Raw genomic sequence first — 23,196 nt, 5'->3', positions numbered from 1 at the left:
AGGTAATACAACTCACTGGGCAGGGAGTGTGTTCACTTAAGCACCAATGGTCACCGGGCAAGTTATGCCTGAAGGTCACGTGTTAGCTTTCTTACTGTCCAGTTTGCCTTTGTGTTCCATGAAATTCTGTTTTTAGGAATCTATCTTTCCTTTCTTTCTTGCTCTCTCTCTCTCTCTTTCCTTCCTTCCTTCCTTCCTTCCTTCCTTCCTTCCTTCCTTCCTTCCTTCCTTCCTTCCTTCCTTCCTTCCTTTCCTCCTTACTCAGATTTTTGAATTATTATTTTCCACGTTCAGTCTCCCTTCATGCATCCAATAGACACTACTGGATACCAACTTTAGCTCTATGTCTGTTCTCCAGAAATTACTCAGGTCCAAGAGCCTAAATTCTTACCGTGTAAGGAATTCTGTGCCTGCATCAGAAACACACTAATCAATATGGCATCGTAAGATTACCTTTGCAAGTTCATGTCACGATATGAACATGTGCTGGCCACTGGTGTCTATGCCTACTACCTGTGGAGCACACAGAAGAAGCCTTCTGTATAAAGGCTGCCATCAAAACCTCACTGCTTTTTAAAGGAAACAAGAATTTAGGAAGATACCAACAAATGATACAAGGCAGCATAGGCTGAGTGTTGCTGAAGCTGTGTATATTAGCATACAGAAATGAGCTGCTGGGTGTAGTAGGGCTTGCTGATATCTTCCTAGAAGAGTCACGCATCACTAGAATTACAAAAAACAAAACCAGATAGAGGGTTTTTAAAGAGAAGATGAAAGAGGGTACAGCCAGGAGGAGAGACAAAATTACCAAGACAACAAGAAGAGAATGGGTTTACCTTTAATTTTCTTTCTCTTCTTACATCTAGGTCTTTCTAGAGCTTTTGTTTTGTTTTGTTCTTTGAGAGAGAGTACTTTTCTTTTACAGTATAATAGCTAGCATTCACTGATATTTGTTTATATCAGAGAGCCATTTGTATGTCCTTGATGTAGACTCTTCTTTGATCCATTATATTCGAATAAACATATTTGACAGGTGTTACTTAGCCATCTTAACATGACCTTTCCCTAATAGATAAATCACAGGGTTGGTTAAACAAAGCTCTGCCTAACTCTTCACTGTGCTGGTGCCTCTTGCTGCAAGCACACAGGCTGCTTATGCCCCTGGAGGGTGTCTGGGGAGTGATCCATGATTCAACCTCTAAGTTCTTTGCGTATTGAACAAAGAATCAGTGAGATACAGGGTAGTAGTAATGCACACATAGATTTACTAAAAGTAAAAAGAAAAGTATGAATGCATTCCACATTGTTCAAATTTCTTGAGACAAGAACCCTAAAGCTACTTGCTTAGCTTTGGTAGCCTTTGAGTTTTCAGGACCCCATAAAGGCCCAATGACTCTCAAAGATACACCCTAACATTCCCAAATCAGTAGAACACTTAACTACATGGATGCTACACATGAAGTATCGTTGACCTCGAGCGGTACATTGCTCTTTGTATAACAGCTGATCTAACTGAAGGAAATATCTACAACTAACTTCCTTTCAACCTGACTCGATATTCAGTGTGAGACTTTAGTATCATCCTCTGGACTTACAGAACATCTTTATGAGAAGGAATAAGTACTCACAGTAGCTTGTTTCCACTCCACATTTATTATTTGCAAACATGTCTCTCAAAGATGCCTGACGTAAGCCCAAAATTTTGGACCTATGACTTCTGAAGGTACATGAGCTCCCTCAACAACCATATCCTCTCAATACACCGTCACATAGTGTCCCTATTAAATTTCCCTTTATCCTGTTGTTTGTACTCAGGAAGTGATAATTATAATTTAGAAAGCTTTATGGTGTTATGGAAAGAACATAGAGCTAAATGACTGAACACTCAACCACTTATTAGCTATGTGAATTTTCCTCTTCTCGCCTGTTAAATGGAGATCAGAACAATGAATAACACCCACTTCACAGGCTTTTGCGAGTGTAGACTCAGCCAATGAACCTTGTGACTTCCAAAATATTATGCTTCCTGGTCTCTATCAGGGTAAGTAACTGGGCCAAGGGCCCTTTCCCGTTAGCCTTCAAATTCCTTACATGCAGATTGTATTCCCTGCAGAGCTCCTGGCATTGACTCACAGGTAGGGCTGGCCCTAAGTTTATTTTGGCAACGTGAAGACATAGAGAGCGATGGCAGCTTACCTGTATGAGTGCCTGCACAGGCTCAGCTTCTTGCACCAGAGCTAGCTTCTCTAGCTCAATATTTCCTAACTGAAGTTGATATGCGGCTAATTTACTGCTGACATAAATCTGTTTCCTTCCCTCCCTGCCCCACTTCCCCTCACTTCTCTTTCCTATTCCATTCCTCTCCCTGTACTTCCCTTCTTTCCCTTCACCTCCCTTCCTCCCTCCCTCCCCTCTTATTTATTTTTTTTTAAATTACTCCTGGTGCTGGCTAATTGGTTTTGTCAATTTAATACAATCTGGGATCACATGAGAAGATGAAACTTCAATTGAGAAAATGCCTCCATCAAGTTGACCTGTAGGTAAGTCTATTGGGCATTTTCTTGACTGATGATTGACTTAGAAAGGCTCAGACCACTGTGGTCCTAGGGTATATCATAAAGCAAAGTGGGTAAGCCAGGAGGAACAAGCCAGTAAACAGCATTCCTCTACGGTCTCTGCTTCAGTTCCCGCTGCAAGGTTTTTTCTTTGAGCTCCTGCCCTGACTTCCTCCCATTATGGACAATAAACTGCTTTTGGCCATGGTCTTTATTACAGCAATAGAAATCAAGTAAGACACTCCCTAAAACACCAAACCTCTAGTGTTGGGGGGGCTCTGAATCTATCATTTTCAATAAATTTCTCCAACTTTTGCTTTAGGTGAGCATTTTCTCTTGCTCCTAATCAGTTTTATCTAAGGCTAGATAAGTTTAACATCACATGAAATTGCCTCAGGTGATATTACACCTTTAGTGAGTGAAAGAGCGATTTGAGGTAGTTACTGAAGACACTGTCATTCAAGGGAGGTGACAATTAGAGCTTCTATGAGCCAAAGAGCTAGAGTCTCAAATGGAACTCATTTTAATCCTGAGTCTGATCACTGGTTGTGAGATTTTGAGTAAAGAGCTCAATCTCACTCAAGTCTCGATAGATTCATGAAGTGGAAATACTGAAAAAATTGGGTGGTAATTTACATAGACTATAATTCCAATACCAGGCTTCATGGCACACCAACAAATGGAAACTATTATTACTTGCTAAGAAGTATAGATGAAGATTTCAGTAATTCCTTCATTTCCCTTTATTTTACATGGACCTTTCTATTTATATTTAAAATTGCCCTTGTGCTTCAAATTTCTCATAGTATTTTATTCACAAAAATAATCAGCATGCAAAACTGTCTTCAGGACTCACTTTATTGTCAAAGTCACAGAGTATCCACGTTATTTTCTCGATCATCAGTGAGCTAAGACCCACATGTCAGGCAACAGAATTGGAGGCAGGTGTGGAGACTGTCCCACCTGCCGTTGGTAATTATTGCATGGATTGGGTCCAAATGCTAATGGGACGATAGGAATTATAGGCGCAGCTGAGCAGCTGGCTATTATGGAAATAGTTCAACTTTAAATGTCTTAAATATCATCAGAAGTGCATGGATATCTTACATAGATTAAGAAGGTGGATGTGAGAGAAACGTGGGTGTTAGATGACAGTCCCGGGCAGGAGGCTCAGAAACCTTTAAGAAACAAAAGACAGGCACAAAAGTGAGCGTCTAACTATAATACAAGAGAGCAAAAGAAACTTTCAGAGGAAAAAATCTTGAGAGGAAAGTAGACAATGAAAAAATATATATATTCTGTAATATATATTATATAACTCCAGGCTTTTATGAGATATGCTTGGGCTGTGGGACCATATTGTCTTGTGGTCAAGCCTTGATATTTTTGCTCATGAGATATGTGGTCTTGAGTAATTAATTATTTGCTTATCTGTGCATCTGTTTTTCATCTGTGAAAGGAGGGGCCATGGATTTTTATTCTCTCTCTCTTTTTTTGGTTACAGTCTCTTTATCATGGTGGTTCTATGTATTAAGAGAGTTAGAGCAGATGAAGTGGTACTAATACAAAATAAATGATGAGTGTCAGTGAATTTGCTGCGACGTCACTGACGGGATAGTGCACACAGAGGAACCAATCCGGATGTATTCCATCCACGAAACAGAACTAACTTTAGTTACCTATGTAAAATAGGAACACAACCAGAATGTATTCCATCCACGAAACAGAACTAACTTTAGTTACCTATGTAAAATAGGAACACAACCAGAATGTATTCCATCCATGAAACAGAACTAACTTTAGTTACCTATGTAAAATAGGAACACAACCAGAATGTATTCCATCCATGAAACAGAACTAACTTTAGTTACCTATGTAAAATAGGAACACAACCAGAATGTATTCCATCCATGAAACAGAACTAACTTTAGTTACCTATGTAAAATAGGAACACAACCAGAATGTATTCCATCCATGAAACAGAACTAACTTTAGTTACCTATGTAAAATAGGAACACAATCAGAATGTATTCCATCCACGAAACAGAACTAACTTTAGTTACCTATGTAAAATAGGAACACAACCAGAATGTATTCCATCCACGAAACAGAACTAACTTTAGTTACCTATGTAAAATAGGAACACAACCAGAATGTATTCCATCCATGAAACAGAACTAACTTTAGTTACCTATGTAAAATAGGAACACAATCAGAATGTATTCCATCCATGAAACAGAATTAACTTTAGTTCCCTATGTAAAATAGGAACACAACCAGAATGTATTCCATCCATGAAACAGAACTAACTTTAGTTACCTATGTAAAATAGGAACACAACCAGAATGTATTCCATCCATGAAACAGAACTAACTTTAGTTCCCTATGTAAAATAGGAACACAACCAGAATGTATTCCATCCATGAAACAGAACTAACTTTAGTTACCTATGTAAAATAGGAACACAACCAGAATGTATTCCATCCATGAAACAGAACTAACTTTAGTTACCTATGTAAAATAGAAACACAATCAGAATGTATTCCATCCATGAAACAGAACTAACTTTAGTTACCTATGTAAAATAGGAACACAACCAGAATGTATTCCATCCATGAAACAGAACTAACTTTAGTTACCTATGTAAAATAGGAACACAACCAGAATGTATTCCATTCATGAAACAGAACTAACTTTAGTTACCTATGTAAAATAGGAACACAATCAGAATGTATTCCATCCATGAAACAGAACTAACTTTAGTTACCTATGTAAAATAGGAACACAACCAGAATGTATTCCATCCATGAAACAGAACTAACTTTAGTTACCTATGTAAAATAGGAACACAACCAGAATGTATTCCATCCATGAAACAGAACTAACTTTAGTTACCTATGTAAAATAGGAACACAACCAGAATGTATTCCATCCACGAAACAGAACTAACTTTAGTTACCTATGTAAAATAGGAACACAACCAGAATGTATTCCATCCATGAAACAGAACTAACTTTAGTTACCTATGTAAAATAGGAACACAACCAGAATGTATTCCATCCATGAAACAGAACTAACTTTAGTTACCTATGTAAAATAGGAACACAACCAGAATGTATTCCATCCATGAAACAGAACTAACTTTAGTTACCTATGTAAAATAGGAACACAACCAGAATGTATTCCATCCATGAAACAGAACTAACTTTAGTTACCTATGTAAAATAGGAACACAACCAGAATGTATTCCATCCATGAAACAGAACTAACTTTAGTTACCTATGTAAAATAGGAACACAACCAGAATGTATTCCATCCATGAAACAGAACTAACTTTAGTTACCTATGTAAAATAGGAACACAACCAGAATGTATTCCATCCATGAAACAGAACTAACTTTAGTTACCTATGTAAAATAGGAACACAATCAGAATGTATTCCATCCATGAAACAGAACTAACTTTAGTTACCTATGTAAAATAGGAACACAATCAGAATGTATTCCATCCATGAAACAGAACTAACTTTAGTTACCTATGTAAAATAGGAACACAACCAGAATGTATTCCATCCATGAAACAGAACTAACTTTAGTTACCTATGTAAAATAGGAACACAGCCAGAATGTATTCCATCCATGAAACAGAACTAACTTTAGTTACCTATGTAAAATAGACACATGAACACACTATGAACACACTTGTGACTTTTCACGAAATCTTTCTTTCTGTAAGTGGCTCCAACAATACCTTCTCTACTCTATGTCATTCCCACCCCTCCTCCACAAGGCTGGGAAAACATCCCTGTGTCTTACAAGAAATGACGGGAACGTAGTAGACTCTGAGAAAATTACATCCCAACAATACTCAGGATGCAGTAAGCTCTCAGGAAAGTGGGGGGAGCCAGATGGACCACTTCCCACTTGCATCCAGAAGTCTGTAAACCGATGTGAGTCATCCCACCAGCAGTCATCCTCTACGTGCCAGGCTCTTGACTTGGTGCAGGCCTTATTAAAGCAATGAAGCATGGTCCACGGCCTTGAGAACTTGGCAGTCAAATTTGGAAGGCAAAAATTAGTGATTGTTGAACAATGTTTTGGGAATAAAAGCACACTGAGCAGTAAAGGAAGTCCCTAGGGAAGAGTTAAATCATGCCAGAAAGTGGAAGAAGTTTCTCAATGGGGATAGGTCTTCAGCTGAATTTGTAACAAATGTAGGCACCAACTAAATGAAAGAGATGCACTGACCAGAAACACCACAGGAACAGCCGGCCAAGTACTACTTCAGAAATCGCCCATCTTTACAGCAGGATCCAAGAGAGAGTTGTAGAAGATTAGACAAGAAAGCTGGAAAGACTTCAATATTATAGAATCTGGAACACCAGCCAGGAGAGTTTGAAGCACTGTAATTTTTAGGAAAAGGTAGATACACACCTATGAACACCATAACTGTTACAATGAAGTAACCCATTGGAAGACAGAGAGGCCCGTAGACAGTTTAAGACAACAGCCCAGGCCGTGCCCTCTCAGGCCCTGGATGAGGGGACATGACTGCAGGTGGAGAAACTTTGAGAGGTTCCACCCAGAGAATGCTACACAGCCAGATGTCTGCTGAGTTTCTGGAGTTTCCAGATGGGGTGACTCCATGTAAGCTCAGGGCCACGGCTAAGGTAGGATATAGAGGAGGGAGAGAAACATTTGAGCTGGAATTTGCCAACATTCCTGACAGTTTTCTTCTTCAAGGCCAACAAGGCAAGAAAGTATTAGAAGACAAAATTTTCTTTTTTTAAATGCTACTTTGTTTTTTTTTTATTACTTTATAAATAACACCATTCAAAATTTCCACTTCCTCCCCTCCTCCCACTTCCCTCCTACTTTCTCTCCTCCTCCCCCTCCCTCTCCAGTCCTAAGAGAAGGCAGGGTACCCTGCCCTGTGGGAAGTCCAATGGCTGTCCCCTGCTCCATCCAGGCTTAGGAAGGTGTGCATCCAAATAGACTAGGATCCCAAAAAGCCAGTACATGCAGTAGAGACAAATCCCACTGCCATTATCATTGCCTTCTCAGTCTGTCCCAATTGTCAGCCACATTCAGAGGGTCCAGTTTGGTCCCATGCTCGTTCAGTCCGAGTCCAGCTGGATTTGGTGAGCTTCCATTAGATCAGGCACATAGAAGACAAAATTTTCAAAAAGACCAAGTCCTCTAGTGGGGAGAAGAAGAGAAAAGCAAGTGTTAGAAACAGTGGGTGGTGGGAGACAGAATGCGTAATTTGTCTTCAACGAGACGCTAGTCCCTTTCCCACAGTTCATTATCATCAAGGGGATCTTTTGGGGGATATGCTGTCCTGAGAGAAAGTAGTTGGTGAATAATCTGGGAATCTTACAAAATACCCCATGAAGCGGGGGAGGGAAGCAGATAGCCTCCTTTAACTTCAGCAGCATTGAGCCCAAAGCCAGTCTTGCAGAATCTTGGGAGGCTGTCGCTCTCTGGTTCCCACGGTCTAGTTCACTGGTTTGCACATGCTGTTGCCTTAACTGAACTCCTGGAGTGGGGACAGGGCCCTTTAACCTACTGGCTTCCTCCCAGAGGGAAGGCAGGAACGTGAGGAGGACCATGGGCTCCTGCCGCTTTCCAGCTGTGGTCCTGGCTGCATATAATCCCTACTGGCTGAATGACCTTGTTGTGTAACTGTCCCCCACCCCTGTAGAGTCTGAGAATTTAGGGTATCTTTTATCCTTTTTAAATTTTATTTTAAGTATTTGTCTATTTCCTACTCCATGAATGGTACTGAGTTTGGCAAGTTTAGAGAACAGAGAGGAACCAGAAAAGTGACTCTCAGAACTGTCTTTAGTATCTAATGCTTGCTTCCAAAATGCACTTTTGGATAGATCTGCAGAGAATATGCACTTGCCCCAACTCGGACAATACATGGGCAAACCCCAGTGGCCGCTCAGCTGAGCGCTCCAGCCTGCTGTGCCATGGTGATTAGCATTTTGTCCTGTTTCACTTTTGATTCCCCCTTTTCCTGTCCCTCTCTTCCTTTGTCCTTCCTTGCTCCACTTACCTTACCCTTTAACCTTTTCTCTCCATTTCCCGTTCTTCCTGGGACTTTTCCTGTACTTCCTATGACTTTCTTTCCCCTTCTCTTTTCCTCTTCCTTTTCTTCTTTCTCAGCTAGGGTAATGAAACTGGTGAACTCCCGAGTCAGAAAGCTGGGCTCCATGCAGCCTCCACCCCTTCTCTGAGTATATGCTACTGGGTGCATCTCAGGACTTTGTGATATCTGAATTTTCTCATCTACAGTGAAAAGGCCCTAAGATCATCCCGGGTTAAACAAGATGACATAAAGGATCCAGCACTTGCTTGACCCTCAGAACTCATGGCAGGCGCATAAGGTGTGACCATTGACTTGTGGGCTTCCTTTGGGAAACTTTCCCTCTCTTGGAGCATTATTCATCAGTAGTAGTCACAGAACAGTCTTTCCTATTGGCTTTCTTAGCCCCTTGCGTATGCGATCTATGATAATTGGTTCTAAAGGTAAATGAGCACTGAGCCATCTCACCCAATTGTCTCCTTTTCTAACAGAAAGGAGAGAATCCCAGCATTTTCCTTTCTCATGTCATTACCAGGCACCACGTAGGCATAAAAGAAGCAAAACAACATCGACTAAAACAACAGGTTTTTAAAAAACTGATCATTTTGGGCACGAGGACCTATGCAGATTCTGGGTTTGCATTCGGCCTCCAATGGGATGACCAGGGCTGTCTGGTGGCTACACCGCCAGCTTTCGCAGATGCCTGGTCACATCCGTTATTTGACCTGACTCGAACTTTCTTTGCTGGAATGATTCCTTTGTCCCATGTGTTTAGCCTGGATTAAAACATAGTTGGTTCTTTTTTTCCCCCGTGTCTTTTCTTTCTTCTTCATCCTTTCTCTTCTTTTATCTTTTTGTCATCTTTTTAAAAATTTAAATTTCTCAAACTGGCAGCAGGTGTTTTTGGGAACACAGGGCAAGGCTCACAGGGGAGAATACACCAGCAAAGTCTAGCTTCTGTTTTCAGACAGCCATAGAGATGAATGAGGAATCTAAATCCACACTTTGGAATATCCCCTGCCACCACCACCACAGATACAAATGAATAGCTACCGCACCGCACTGTGCAGGGTTCAAGAGGCAGATCTCTGTATCAGTCTGAGTAGTGATGTTATGGAATAGCCAAGAACCTGCATACCTTCTAACTACCAACGCTCCTTCATCTTGTGCCTGCACCTTCTGGAACACCTAGCCCAGGAAGCTGCCAGGAAGAAGGGAACAATAGAAATCTATTTTGACTCCATTCTTGATCAATAAGTCTACAAGTGACACCTTTGGGGCTTTGAATCCATTTGTAGGTGGCTATTTGGAGGCTGCTGTGAGTTTCTAGCCAGTTCTTTGAGGGCTCTAATGCCCGAGTGCACACCTCAGTTCTGTTGTCCGCATGGTGGGGAGCTACTTTTTCTTTGAGTTTGTTACCTCATCTGTGAAAGATTTTAGAGTCGGTTCTCATGATTGACATCTCCACTTGTGAGAAGCAAGTATACATGAGAAGAACAGGGAGATCTCAATCTGTATTTTGATGGGTGGTTTGTAAACATTTTGTATAAATATTTATGAGAAATTTGGGTTCCTTTGTGTACTTTTCTGAGTACAGGACCCAGGGTTTCTGCCAGAACTTTAAAAGGAGCATTACTCAAAAATGTCTACGGTCGTCTATGCCTGCTGTCCTGTGAGCAGAACTGTTAGAACAGGAAGGGAAAGCGCCAGGACACGGGGGTCCCGTGAGATGACAAAGCACTGATTGCAGATGCCCGCACCCTGTGACCTCTTCCTTGGAAATTAGCAAAGGGCGAAGAGGATAGCGAGGAGCTGTGGCCGAGAGCTGCCTCCCAGACACCCCTAGGTACCTCAGCCTTCTCGGTTTCCCCATGATCCACCTCCTCTCACTCAGACAGGTAGATGAAAAAAGACAGCGGCTCAGAAGGTGAACCCGAGCCTTTAAAGCCCTATTGAGTCTGGGCAAGGAGAGTTGTGCCCGTCATGCTCACGCTTGGGAGGGTGAGACGGGAGGATGGCCATGAATTTGAGTTCAAACCAAGCTTCATAGTTGAGTTTCAAGCCAGCCCAAGCAGAGTGAGACTCTGTTGCTGTTGCTTTTGTTTTTAAAGCCCACTGAAGACCTGCAAGTGATCACTGCGTCTGCCCAGCAGTCTCAGAACCTAGAGCTCCCGGGGTCTGTGAGCAGAAGCAGGAAGAACAGCTAAGGGAACCAGAGCATAAACAATGCAGTTTCTGCTTTCCTTCCCAGGGTTGGCAGGGAAGGGATAAAAGACTCAGTGTGAGTCACTTTCGAAGGGCATCCTAGGCCCTGCTCTTTCTCACAGCATGCCTCTCTCTGGGTCATTAATGTGTTTCCAAGCCGATTGTTTTGTGGGAAGCATTTATTTACTCTTGTTATGTGTGTTTCATTGGCAGCATCAGCATCGAGGCCCAGAAAGCACATGATAGAAACAGGCATGCATACGGAAGAAGTAGTCTGTGTGTGGACCAGCAGCAGGCAGGCTCACCATATCAAAGAGCGATGGAAATACAACTGAAAACACACTCAAAATGTATTACAGAAAATAATTTACTTCTCATTCAGAATGACTTTCCAGACCTATTTGTGAGGCAGCAGTCTGTGAGTACAGGTACAATCTCAAGTTATGAAAACATTAGGGCAAGATCAGAAAATTGTACAAACAAGATCGTGGAACTGTGTATAACAAAAGAGGGGGTGGGGAACACTGATGGGGAGCTCTAGGGACAAACAAGACTGTCAAAGAGACAACAGGAAACAGTGAGAAAACCAATTTCTTCAATACAATGAGACTTGGACACACACTTCTCCAGTGTCTTCATTTCGCAGCCCAGTACAGTGGCTTACTACCCACATAGGTGCCCGTGCATGTGACCGAGACTAGAGCAATGGGTACAGTGTGCGCATGAGTATGCGTGTGCTCTCGAAGACAGTAGTTTTAGAAGAATGAGAAGAAAATTACTTCCGGGGCATCCATTAGTAATTCGGGTAATAACCTGTACTTCCACTTATAAAACAATACAGTAATATAAACATTGTACAAAACAACTTCATAAATAACACAAATGAGAAATTTTCAAGTATTTCATGTGCCTTGTAAAGCTCCAAACAGTAGTGCTACCAACTGATATCCTGACATCTTTCTTCTTTTTCTTTCCTCTCTCCTTCCGTCGGTCAAAGCAAGAAAAGCAAGGAGGGCTTTTCAGTGTGTGAGAACTTACATCCTCCTTACAAAACAAGGCCTTCCCCGTGGTGAGGCTTTACAAATGTAGGCATGTAGCCTCGAGCCAGGCCACGGTTCTCAAAGTGAACCACCCACCACAGCGAATTAAGGAGGCTCATCTGAGGGCTGAAGCTTTTTGGGATGGGAACAGAAGAGCACCTTATCAAGAGAGGAAAGAAGCAGGACAGTCTTTAGGTCCTCTGACCTCACATGGCCAGTGGCCTGTGAGCGGGCTAGTCGGCAGGGCCTGGGCCACTTTCCTTCATTGGGCTCAAATATCCCATCTCCCAACCAGACCAATCCAGCAGCTAAATTGGCATGCCCTGAGCACCCAGGCAAAGGAGGGAAGTCATCAACATAGGGACCTAAAAGTGCCAGTCGTGACCACTGGTGCAAGGCAGTTCTGTGTCAGCCAGCAGAGTTTTCAGAGCGTTTGCCCCTTAGCTTAGGGCTCAGTGTGTCGTCAGTGCTTAGCATCAAGACCTGATGGTTCTACAGAGCTTGTTTTCCACAAGCTAGTGTTCCTTTCTTAGCCTGCCTGGCAGTTAATTTAGTTTGCCCTGTTCAAACACATTATGAAGGACCAGAGATCAGAACATGCGCGTAAGCATGCGTGCATACTCCAATTTGAGCACCTAGGGTCTTTCCCATCTAGTCTTGTGGAAATGTGTGTGCACATGTGAATGTACATTCACAAGCATATTTGAATACATAGATACAATATATACAAAATGCATATGCGTATATTAGATATATTTAATATATACACATACACACACATCAATCTCACCTACACATCGGGAGTCTGTAGGAAGTGCTGCTGGCTGCTGTTGCATGTGCGTGTGTTGTCAAGGATGTGGACCAACCATTTGACTTGAGATCAAACTGCTGGAAGGAGAGCCCTGCCAGCAATCTTTGAAAATCCAGGCCTACAGGGACATTATTTGGAGACTTGCTCACGTGACACCCTTAAGGAAACTTGGGGGAAATTTGAAATGAATTGGATCATACCCCAAGGAAAACCCCGACACCCACAACTAAATCTAGTTTTACATGGAAGTGACTCACACAACAGGCAGCATGGACACTAGGCTACAACGTGGAGAAAGCATTGATGCTTAATAGAGATCAATATTTGGCCTCAGATTTTCCAGAGCATAGAGTCTTGGCATTTCTGCTTTCTGCCTCTGGTGAGAATTAGGCACACTGAGGCAGCAGGGAGGCACAGTCTGAGGAACTCTTGGGTGTTTTCTGCTTCTCTGCCCCGCAGCTGGAAGGACTGACCAAGTCGAGATAGAATCGAGACTTGAGGAAGCGACGGTATGAATCCTTTTCCATCAGGTTGAAAATCTTCTTCTGGGCTTCGTCAAAACAGGTGATCGTGGGTGCTAACATGTTCCGGCTCGTCTCCTCCCTGGTGCAAGAATCTAGGTTCACCTAAAATGCAAAGATCAAGGTTGTATTAGATCTAGAACCCTGTTGAAGGGAGGAGGCTGCAGGCTTCTACTCAACAAGAAACAGCAGAGAACCTTCTTTACATTCCTTCCAGAAATGAAGACCATGGCATGTGGTTCTGCCCTGGCATATGTGAGACTATAAAATGTTCACCCTGCTCCTAAGTGGGAAGAACGCTTTATTTTCCTATAACTCTCTTTTGTATTGAGGAGATTTATCATTGCATTTATTAAGGAGAGTCATTGAAATCATATGGACAAAGTTAACCTTTTTCCTAATAGATTTACTTGAAAGATTGATAAGATTCTCAAAGCTTCCCCCATCTTTTCCTTTAACTAGTAGATCTAAAGATCCCCGACACTGAATTACACTCCTAGGAATCTCCTAGGATTCCTAGATCTAGAAAGTTCTCTGCCATGGAAACTTACCTCTTTTGTTGCTTGCACTGAGATGAACTCATTGTAGATCTTCTTGGCCCTGGGGCTTAATTTCGAAGGTGACTTGATTTTCTTGTACTCCTCACAGCTGATCCAGAAGTCAATATTCTCTTCACTGTATTCTGATTTCAGGAAAGCTTTGAAAGCTGCCAGTCCACCTGTGACGGATGACAAAGAGCCACAGTCAACACACGGGTTGACTTGCTCGATAGAACACTTCAAATAAAGCCAAGGTAATTAAGAACCCAGGTGTGAGTTGAAGGAACTCCCCCTTCCTTCCCTCTTTGGAAGTCAGCTAGCCAAAATTTATGTTCGATATCTAAAAGATTCCAGTTTTATCCAGTAATTTCTACCCAATATTGAACTATCTTTCAAGGAACTAATTCTGAAACATCCATGTGGCTATCAACTGACACGGTGAGTTTAAAATGAGAGTTGTGGTCCATTGTGCTGGAGGATCTCATTATGTGAATCTTTTCTTTGCCATTTTGCCCATGCAATGAGAGAGATTGGTTTTCTTGTTGATGATCCAGATGGTTCCTAAATTAACTTTCCATCAAATTTGACAAAGTTCTCAAACATATCAGCTATAAGACTAAAATGTTTTTCCCTGATTCTGGAAGACAGAGCAATCCAGGCTTTCTTTGCAGTTCCCACTAAACTGACAGACTAGGAGATGACTTGTCTCATATTGAGTACTGCTTTCCTCTTCCTGTCTCCTGTGTGTGTGTGCACACCCACATGCAGGCTTGTTTTGGGATGAGAGAAAGACAGAGGCATGGCTACTTACATTCATGGGTAATCAGGTTTTCCAATGATTCAGCCCATTTTTTGACTTCTTCTTGGCTCACCCTGGAGACATTACAGAAAAAAGAATGACTTAAATACATAGAACTGAAGAGGAAAAAAAAATCTAAGATGAGATGTGATATATTGTTTATTAGGGTCTTTTTTTCATAAAATATGTAGAGATTTAAAATCTAATTATGGTTACCATGAAAATAGAGTCTCTCTCTCTCTATTTCTCTCTCTCTCTCCCCCTCCCTCTCTTTCTCTCTTGTATATGTGTTATAAATCTCAGGTTGGTCTTGAACTCATGACCCTCCTAACATTCCAACTGAGATTACAATTGGAAATGGAGGCCATCTTTATCCAAATATGGCTCAAGTAAGGGCTGCCTTCCCACACACTCTTCTCGTACAATCTCTCTATCATCAGATAGTTAATACCTAATCGCTCTTCTGCGAGGCCACTTCTCTCACCTCTGGCATGTGACTACTTTGTCCTTCTTGCTGTGTGAAGAGCTGTGCTCACAGGAGTCAGACTTCTGCAGCAGGAACCCCAGCCGATGTTTCATATCCTTTGCACTGCAAGGAAGACAAGAACTGACATGAAAAACAGATTTCTTTAAAAGAGAGACTGGTGAGCATTAAGAGTCCCTGGCCGCCCAGGAAAAGATTCCTTGTGTCTGCCTATGACCTTTGATATCTTTGGTGAAACTGTGCTAATAAATGGCTGCTCTTTTGAAATGCATGCAAAAACTGCGAAACATGACACCTTCTCCTTATGGAACACCTCCTGGGAAGTGGGTGTTGTCTCCCAGAGAGAGCTACATTAGCACTTCAATAAACTAGAGCGAGTTCGGCCAGCCCTGAGTGTGGTAGCCAAGCAGTTCCTGTGTGTGTGTGTGTGTGTGTGTGTGTGTGTGTGTGTGTGTGTGTGTGTACACAGAGCATAAGCTTATGTGTGCATCCCTGTAAAGAGGACCAGAATCGACACAAATTCTCAGGCTGAAAGCTGAGCCCCACTAGACTTGTTTCTAGGCAATCTCCAGCAAGAGCTTTAAAAAAAAAATTGCATTACAGGCGATGTACACTAGGAAAGGGCGAATGAGACTTTGGGATAAGAGAAGCAAGACAGAGTCATCACTGGGGTGAGTAATCATTTAATTAGAGCTCTTTCCAGTTCAGTGCCACCATTTAACAGGCAACTAGGGGATAGCAGTTTCTGACTACTTGAACTTTCAGCTCAATTCCGCCGTTCTTTCTTATTAGCTTTTTTTTTTTTATTACCGTTATCTCTTTTTTTATAAAAGCCAAGAAATGGTTGGAGGAAAGTGGTGTTTCCTAAGCAACAAAGAATGAAAAGAATGAGATGCTCTCGCCTGGAGGGGCCGAAAAAGAAGGGTGGCACACAGTGGCATTTTAGGAGGCTGCTGGCACACTGGGAGCTTCTCGGCCGATCTTTCTCAGTGTCTGAGTCTCGGCGCTGTTCTTGTGCTGCCCTTTAAGCAGTATTTTTCCACCCTCACAAGCTCTCTGCTTTTCTCTTTTTTCCCAGGTGCTGACTGGTGACAAAGTCCTCCCCAGTGACAGCAAGATAAAATCACCAGAGCTGGGACAGTTTTACGGTAATGCTGTGAATGCATTGTAACCTAGCCCGAAGAGAAATGACCTCCTATCTCTGTGTGCTGCCTCTGTCTGAGTCCCAGCTGCTACTGCTAACACTAGTGTAAGCGTATTTCCAAAGAGCTGAAAGTGTGAGTGCAAGGACCTTGTATCACAACAGAAGCATAAAAATAAAACCAAAGTGACTTTGGAAGTCACTGGAGACAGGTAGTCTGGATGGGGTCCTTCCTCTGCCCCCACCAATCATGTGACCTTGAGCAGATAAGACCCTCTGGAACCCCTTGCACTGAAGCTGAGAGCTGCTTAACCCTTGACATTCTTTCATCTGTCCCAAAAACTATTTGCTGGGGACAAATCTGATTCCTGCCACTCTTAAGTTCTGCATGGCTGGTTTTCTATCATTTGACAGGAGCTTGGAAAGGCCTCCTTCTGTTAACTCAAGGACTTAAGGGTGAAGGTGAACAGGGGTCTGCCTTCCAGCTCCCCACCAAACTCCCTGCTTCATTTTAAAAAAGTGATCAATGTGTTTATACTCCTGGGTGGTAGACTGTGGAGAGCAGGCTCACTAACACACAAATGTTATCCTTTGGGGGTAGAGGGAGTTGGGAGACCCACACAGAGAGACCCACTTTTGACCTTTAATTTCAAGACGAAATCATCTATACACACTAGCCTGGTGTTCCTTTTAACCCAGCTACTCTATAAGTGCTCTATGAAATAATTTATTCATGCCCTTAAAAAAAGACACATGGATGCCTCTAAAACTGTAAGCTGATGAGTTACAATCAGGATTTATTTCCCAGCCAAGTCTCACGTCAACAACTGGAGATGGGGTAGGAAGACAGGGGAGAGCTGGTTTGGAAAAGCATCTCTGGTTGAGCGGAGCAACTGCAGAATCCACACAGAGCATTCTGACAGTATTTCCAAACTTCCTTCTGGGCTTTCTTCCCCACACAAGGACTAGCGTGTTATCAGAGAGCGATGATTCTGGGTGCTCAGCAATGCTCAAACAAGGGACAATCATCCCGGAAGAGAGTACAGATCCATCTCCGACCTCCTATCACTTTGCAATCCAAACAATTTGACTAAGGGACCTAAAGTAAAAGTCAGAACCCGACTCCAAACTAAAGTCATGCGAAATAAAACACGCAGGAAGCAGTATTTAAGGAGCCTGCTCCCTAAATCAAAGTGTCTGGCTATTCCTAGAGAATAGCTACGATTGTTTTTCCCGCCGCTAACCCCAAAGAACTTAAGCAAAGCATGCAAGTCATTAAAAAAGTCTATGCAAAACTTTAGTCTGGCCAGTGACAGAAACCAAGCTTACCTCCTCAGGCAGGAAGCCGGCAGACCTGCAAGTCCTTTGCACATGGTGTTTAATTGTGTGATTCGCAGAGAGGAGAGAAAGGCAGGAGGAGAGCTCGTTTCTGTCTTGAGCAGGGTTGCTTCTGCTAGACAAAGATGCGGTCAGAATTCTCTGAGCCTCTGGCTGCCAAGCCTGTAGGGGTCTCTTTTATAGGCCAGCCACGGGCCGGGCAGCCAATCAGATGGCAGATCTGCAGGCTCAGCTCCACTCTGGCGCTCTGCCTCTCCAGCCCCTAGAAAGGGAGAGGAAGAAAGGACTGACGCATCGCGGATGCAGAGGGACTGAGCAGAGAGAAGCCGTTTGCAAAGTAGGCATCTAGAGAATGAGGTTTTGCTTTTTGCTTAGCGTTTCTGCTAACGTGTGAAGTTCTGGATTTGTAGGACGGGGAATATAAAGTCCGTGGTGCTGAAAATAGGGGGCTTTTTCATTGGCTTGTAAAAGCAATGTCTAAGGATGTTGCCCCCCAGAAAGAAAGTAACCAGCAAAAATTCTTCAGCTTGTCTTGCTGCTGACTCAATACGCTTTTTCCCGTTTGGATTAGAAATACATTCTATGCAATCTAAGGTGGAGTTGGTAATAAGATCATGGTCTCTGGGCACTGATTTGTGGAAGTAGTCTGCCTGATGGGTAGGCACAGAGGGATGTGTGTGGATGGCACACAGTTATATGCCCGGCAGCATAGCAAAAGCCCAAAGGAAGATAAATCCAGTGTGTCTGTAATCAGCTTTGAGATGTTTCTAACTATGTCACTAAGAACAAAATGCAGCCTAGCTTTGACATTCTTTCCTGAAGGGGCTTGCCTCCTGCAAAAGCCTAAAGCAGCAGCTGAAAACCAAAGCAGGGGGTAGAGGAACCATAAGACACCAACTCTCATTGCTGCTGTGTTTAGACCTTATGTAATTTTAAGTCTTTATTATTCAACAAAGAAAAAGAAACCGGAGAGAGTAGATCCAGCAGGCAGAAAGAAATGTAGCTTGCCTGAATACTAACAGGTTGCAGAAACCGGTGCAGGAATATTCATTCATCCCTTCTGGTGTTTCTGAAACTCTTCCACATTCAGTAGCGTGAACAGCACTCTTCAGGCTAGTGAAAGTATTTCCCTCCTTGTAATCATGGCTGAAGTACCCAGATCGGCACGCAAGGGGACCATTTTTACATTGGAATGCTGTGACTAGAAGGGAGACATTTTTTTTTTCAAGGTCTGACCACGGTAGCTTTCATCTTAAAAATCACACAGAGACATCACTGCCTCTCCATCTCTTTGACTGAGACCAAGTAAAAACAAAAAGATTTCAGATGATTTGCACAAAGAACGGAAGGTACTGACTGATGGGTTTCTCGCGAAGGTACCAAGACTATAGAAGGGGAAATAGAAACGCGTAATGTTCCTCTATGCTCTGGACCAGAAAGGTTGTTCCCCCAGACACCCCACCCCTTTTATCCAGACACCCCCATGCACATCTTCCTTGGCTAACAGAGTTTGGAGGTGGAAATGTAAAAGAGGGAACTGGGTAAATCAATATGGGGCAAGTCCCCAGCCTTCTCCGATGAAGACTGAAAAACACTTGTTAAATTTGGCCACTGAAAACCTCAGGAAAGTTATTAGCTGCCCTTGGCTGTGGTGTGGGAGGGATCACAGTGCAAGATGAAGCGAGAGAGACCTTGGGACCGGGGGTGCAGGCAGAACTTGCATCAGAAGAGATCAATTAAAAGCTCTTCCTCCACAGTGAACTAGAGCAGTCTTACTTTACCTGCGCACCCAAGAGAGGGATCACTCAGATAGTGTGATGTGGGGAACATCAGTGGAAAAGCCAAACAGATACACGGAGGCTTGAGAAAGTCCCGAAGGGAGAATGTTTTACCTTGAATCTAGAAGGAAAGAAGTGTGACGTCAGTTAAGCAGAAGTCACTGTGATAAGTAAACCGAATGGACTTTAAGAACCACCCGATACCCTCAATAGAATTCCTGAGAAGAAGAGCCATAGCTTGCAGGTAACAGGACAGAATGCAGACCCAGGTTTCTTGACACTGGGTTGTGTAGACTGTCCACGGAGCTGTCCTGTCATTCAATGGTCTTATCAAATGAGAGACACTGTGTACACAGAGATATTTCTAAACTGCAGAGTGCTTGGCAAATACTTTTTATTGTCAAATTATACATAGCAGATAATAAAGATCGGTATTAATTTTATACCTTTTATTCAAGAAGCTGTGTGTGTGTGTGTGCGTGTACGCACATGCATGCATACTTCTTAACTACTTCCCTGAGAAAATAAATTCTTTAACTCTTTACTCTGTCCAGGTGTATCATTCACTTCTTTGGCCTTCCCTGCTTTCCTAATAGCTTTAACACTCTACAGCATCTGAAAGTTTCCAATACATTAGCTCATCTTTTAGTGGGACTTGCTGCTTGTGTTGAGGAGGCGAGACTGGCACATCATGACACCCTGACAGCAGCCTGCCCCCCCTCTGATAGGTACAAAGCATCAAATCCTATTATCTAGTGTTTTTTTTTATTCCTACATGATTTTTATGTGGATGGGTTTGCTCTCAAAAGCTCTGTTTTGTGTGTGTTCACTTAACACACACCTTCTGAGCATCTCCCCTCATGTGGTGAACAAACAACACAACCTCCGCCCTAGTGGAGCTTTCAGCTCAGTGGACAGAATCAGAAAAGCATCAAGGGCAAGTGATTACAAGGGGTTGGCCCACACCAGGAAGAAAAGAAACGGGTTGTGACAGAGGGTAACCAGAGGACAAAAGATTTGTTTCTTTGTTTGTTTGTATGGTGTTTGTTTGTTTGTTTGTTTAGCCAAAGTGACTGGTAAAGCCTAGAAAATAATAGTCCAGAAATGACAGTACTTTTTACTTAAACTAAGGAAGAGCAGAATTGAGGAGAGGCATAGTACGCTAGATGAAGGAGAATAAGCAGGCAGTGGCTTGGAACTGAGGTGCAGCTGGAAACCGGATGCTGCAGGGGTTTAGGAGCTGTGGTCAGGAGACTGAACTTAATCACAAAGTCCAGAGAGACAAGCCAGGTGTTGGATGTGATCATGCTGGCTGATGTGGGAGGAAGGGTTAAGGTGTGTAGGCAGGAAGATCAGCGGATTTAGCAGTTAGAATGCCAAGTCATTAGTTTGTACAATGCAAAATGGAGGCTTATTTCCAAAATTAACATTTCTTAGACACTAGAGCAAGGATTCTCTTAGGCTCTGGTGACTTAATTAGGAATCAGAAATGGTTTTTGCCTCTCGGCAGCTCACCTGATGATGGGGAAGAAGCATGAATCACTGAAGATGCTAAGGTTAAATGCAGCTATTGCAAACTTGTTCAGTATCTACAGGATTGTAAGAGAGCTTGGGGAGATGGAGAATAAAGTCAATCTTTGGAATCTGAATGGCTTTCACAAAAGAAATGGGTCAGGGATGGGTAGAGACACAACTGTTACACAAAGAAGCCAAGATCCTTGTGATTTAGGGCACAATACTAATTTCTAACTCTTTGGTCACTAATTGTTTAAGATAGTATTTTAAGCTTTGATAACAGTTGTCTGTTATAAAATCCTCCCTGAAAGAAAAGGGTCCTCATGGAGGATTTTAGGTCCTACTGTTTCACATCTGAGTGGTGGTAATGGTGTGCCATCTCAGGCAATCTGATTCCAAGGTCCCGGTATTAATAGCAATGATATCATAGCCATGTAAGATGGAGGAGAGTGGACTGTTTGGAGATCAGAGTATTGGATTTCTTACAATCAGAGCCTGGGCCTTTACAGACCTGACAAGCTAGGCCCTGCCTCCTCTCCTCAGTGCACACTCGGACAAGAATAGTGAAAGGCAAAGAAAGATCCATGCAGCGTGACCACAGTGGGAAGAGAACAAATAAAGAACTCCAGTGAGACGTTCAGGTCCATGCTGAGTTCTGTCATGAGCTTTAGGTTTAAATACAGGACAGCCCCACTCAAGGTAAGGTTCCGACAAACCATTGTCTTGGCCCCAATCTGTCCTTTAAGGTGCTTTGACAACGTGTGAGAACTATGCGAACTCTCTTCCTGGAAAACAAATTCTGCCTTTGGCTGACACCAGGCTTCAGCCTTTTTCTTCTTCTAGCATGAGGCTCCTGGGGGATTTCCAAATTCTTTGGGCCCATTGTCTCAATAATCTGATGGCCAAAGGGAAGGGCACAGGTATCTCTTTAAACGACATCATTTCTTCAAGGAAGGATAGAATCATTATCGTTTATGTAGTCATGATTGCCTCTTTGGGAGAAAAACACAAGGAAAGGAGGCTGTTTGGGAACTCTTCTTAGATAACTAGTCTTTTTTTTTTTTTGGTTTTTCGAGACAGGGTTTCTCTGTAGCTTTGGTGCCTGTCCCGGAACTAGCTCTTATAGACCAGGCTGGCCTCAAACTCCCAGAGATCCACCTGCCTCTGCCTCCCGAGTGCTGGGATTAAAGGCGTGCGCCACCACCGCCCGGCTAGATAACTAGTCTTAAAGGCTGCTGGGCATGGATTGAAGAACCAAAGGGAAGCCAAAAAAAAAAAAAAAGATTTCTCTGTAGTTTCTCTGTAGCACTCTGAGAATCAAAGGGTTTGCTTGATCGTTGATTTGATCACTCTGAGGACCACAGTTTACTTGATGAGGGTCTGAGCTAGCTAAAGAATTGAAGCTAAACAGATTAGTGTGCAAGCAAGAATTTGGGAGCCGGAGTAAGGTTGGATGGGAGAGAAGCCACAGTGAAACAAACACCCTGTGCTGAAAGTGGTGGTGGTGGTAATCTCCAGCCGGGCTGTGGAACTCAAAAGGAGCCATACATAGAAATGAGCTCCTTAAGCCTTGGAAGGCTGCTCTTCTGGGAGGCACTGTTGACAGGAGCTCTAGAGAGCTGCTTCTTCCCTGCAGCGTGACGTCACACAGCAGGGTGTGAGCTGTGTGTGGTGTGCAGGTAAAATCTGAAAGTCCCCCAGACTTTGAAGTTCCTGGTGTCCAAAAGGGAATCTTTCTTAAGTATTTATGTGATCTGACACAAGGAAATCAGCCATTGCCGTAGGTCACCTTGCTTCCGTCAGGTTCTCAAAGAGAGATTGGGGCCAGATGTGAGCCAGAACTCAGAGTTAGGCTATATTTACACTCTATCGGATTACAATTTCCTCTAAGCTGTGAAAAAAACCCTTCTCTTTTTATTGTTTCCTACAGTGGCCCTGGCTTCAGTGAGAGTTCGCGATTATTAGTTTTTAAAGGATAGCAAGCAAACAGATGGGGTTGGAAGGGGCCGCATGCCAGGAAGACACACGGGGACTTTCCCAGTGTGCGTGGCCTTTGGGAAACATGTCTGACTCCATAACCACATACGATAAACCAAGGACTCTGACCCTGACACTGGACAAGAGCAGGCGACGCATCCCTCTGAAGGGGCAGCAACACACTTAACTAGCTGGGGACCAAGCCTTTCTTTCCCAAGAAGTGGAGGAAGATCCAAAACAACCTTATTCCAAAGATTTTTTTAATCTTTCTTCTGAAAGGCTTAGCCCAAGATAGAACAGCAATTTCATGGGAGTTCATTTGCATTGTGCAGGTGGAAAGAGACAGTATGCCATGCTAAGTGCTTGAACCTTACCAGGAGGCAGACCTAGATTCTAATTCTAG

At 42.9% G+C, this 23,196-nt stretch overlaps 1 protein-coding gene across 2 annotated transcripts; it reads right to left on the bottom strand.

Annotated features, from left to right (window-relative positions):
- Nucleotides 1–11,026: 11,026 nt before the first annotated feature.
- Nucleotides 11,027–17,660, bottom strand: Rgs4 (regulator of G protein signaling 4). Of its 2 annotated transcripts, XM_057770847.1 has the most exons (5): nucleotides 17,515–17,660; nucleotides 15,045–15,149; nucleotides 14,573–14,634; nucleotides 13,774–13,940; nucleotides 11,027–13,327 (listed from the first exon to the last, which is right to left on the bottom strand). In XM_057770847.1, the coding sequence occupies exons 1-5, from the start codon at nucleotides 17,556–17,558 to the stop codon at nucleotides 13,088–13,090; spliced, it is 618 nt and encodes a 205-aa protein (XP_057626830.1). In that variant the 5' UTR covers nucleotides 17,559–17,660; the 3' UTR covers nucleotides 11,027–13,087. The 2 variants fall into 2 exon arrangements, with proteins under 2 accessions (XP_057626830.1, XP_057626831.1); XM_057770848.1 differs by lacking the exon at nucleotides 13,774–13,940 and having other exon boundaries at nucleotides 13,119–13,327.
- Nucleotides 17,661–23,196: the final 5,536 nt, after the last annotated feature.

The sequence above is a fragment of the Chionomys nivalis genome, chromosome 5 (assembly GCF_950005125.1).
Source record: "Chionomys nivalis chromosome 5, mChiNiv1.1, whole genome shotgun sequence".
NCBI lineage: Eukaryota > Metazoa > Chordata > Mammalia > Rodentia > Cricetidae > Chionomys > Chionomys nivalis.
This window is presented reverse-complemented; position numbering and strand designations above follow the sequence as displayed.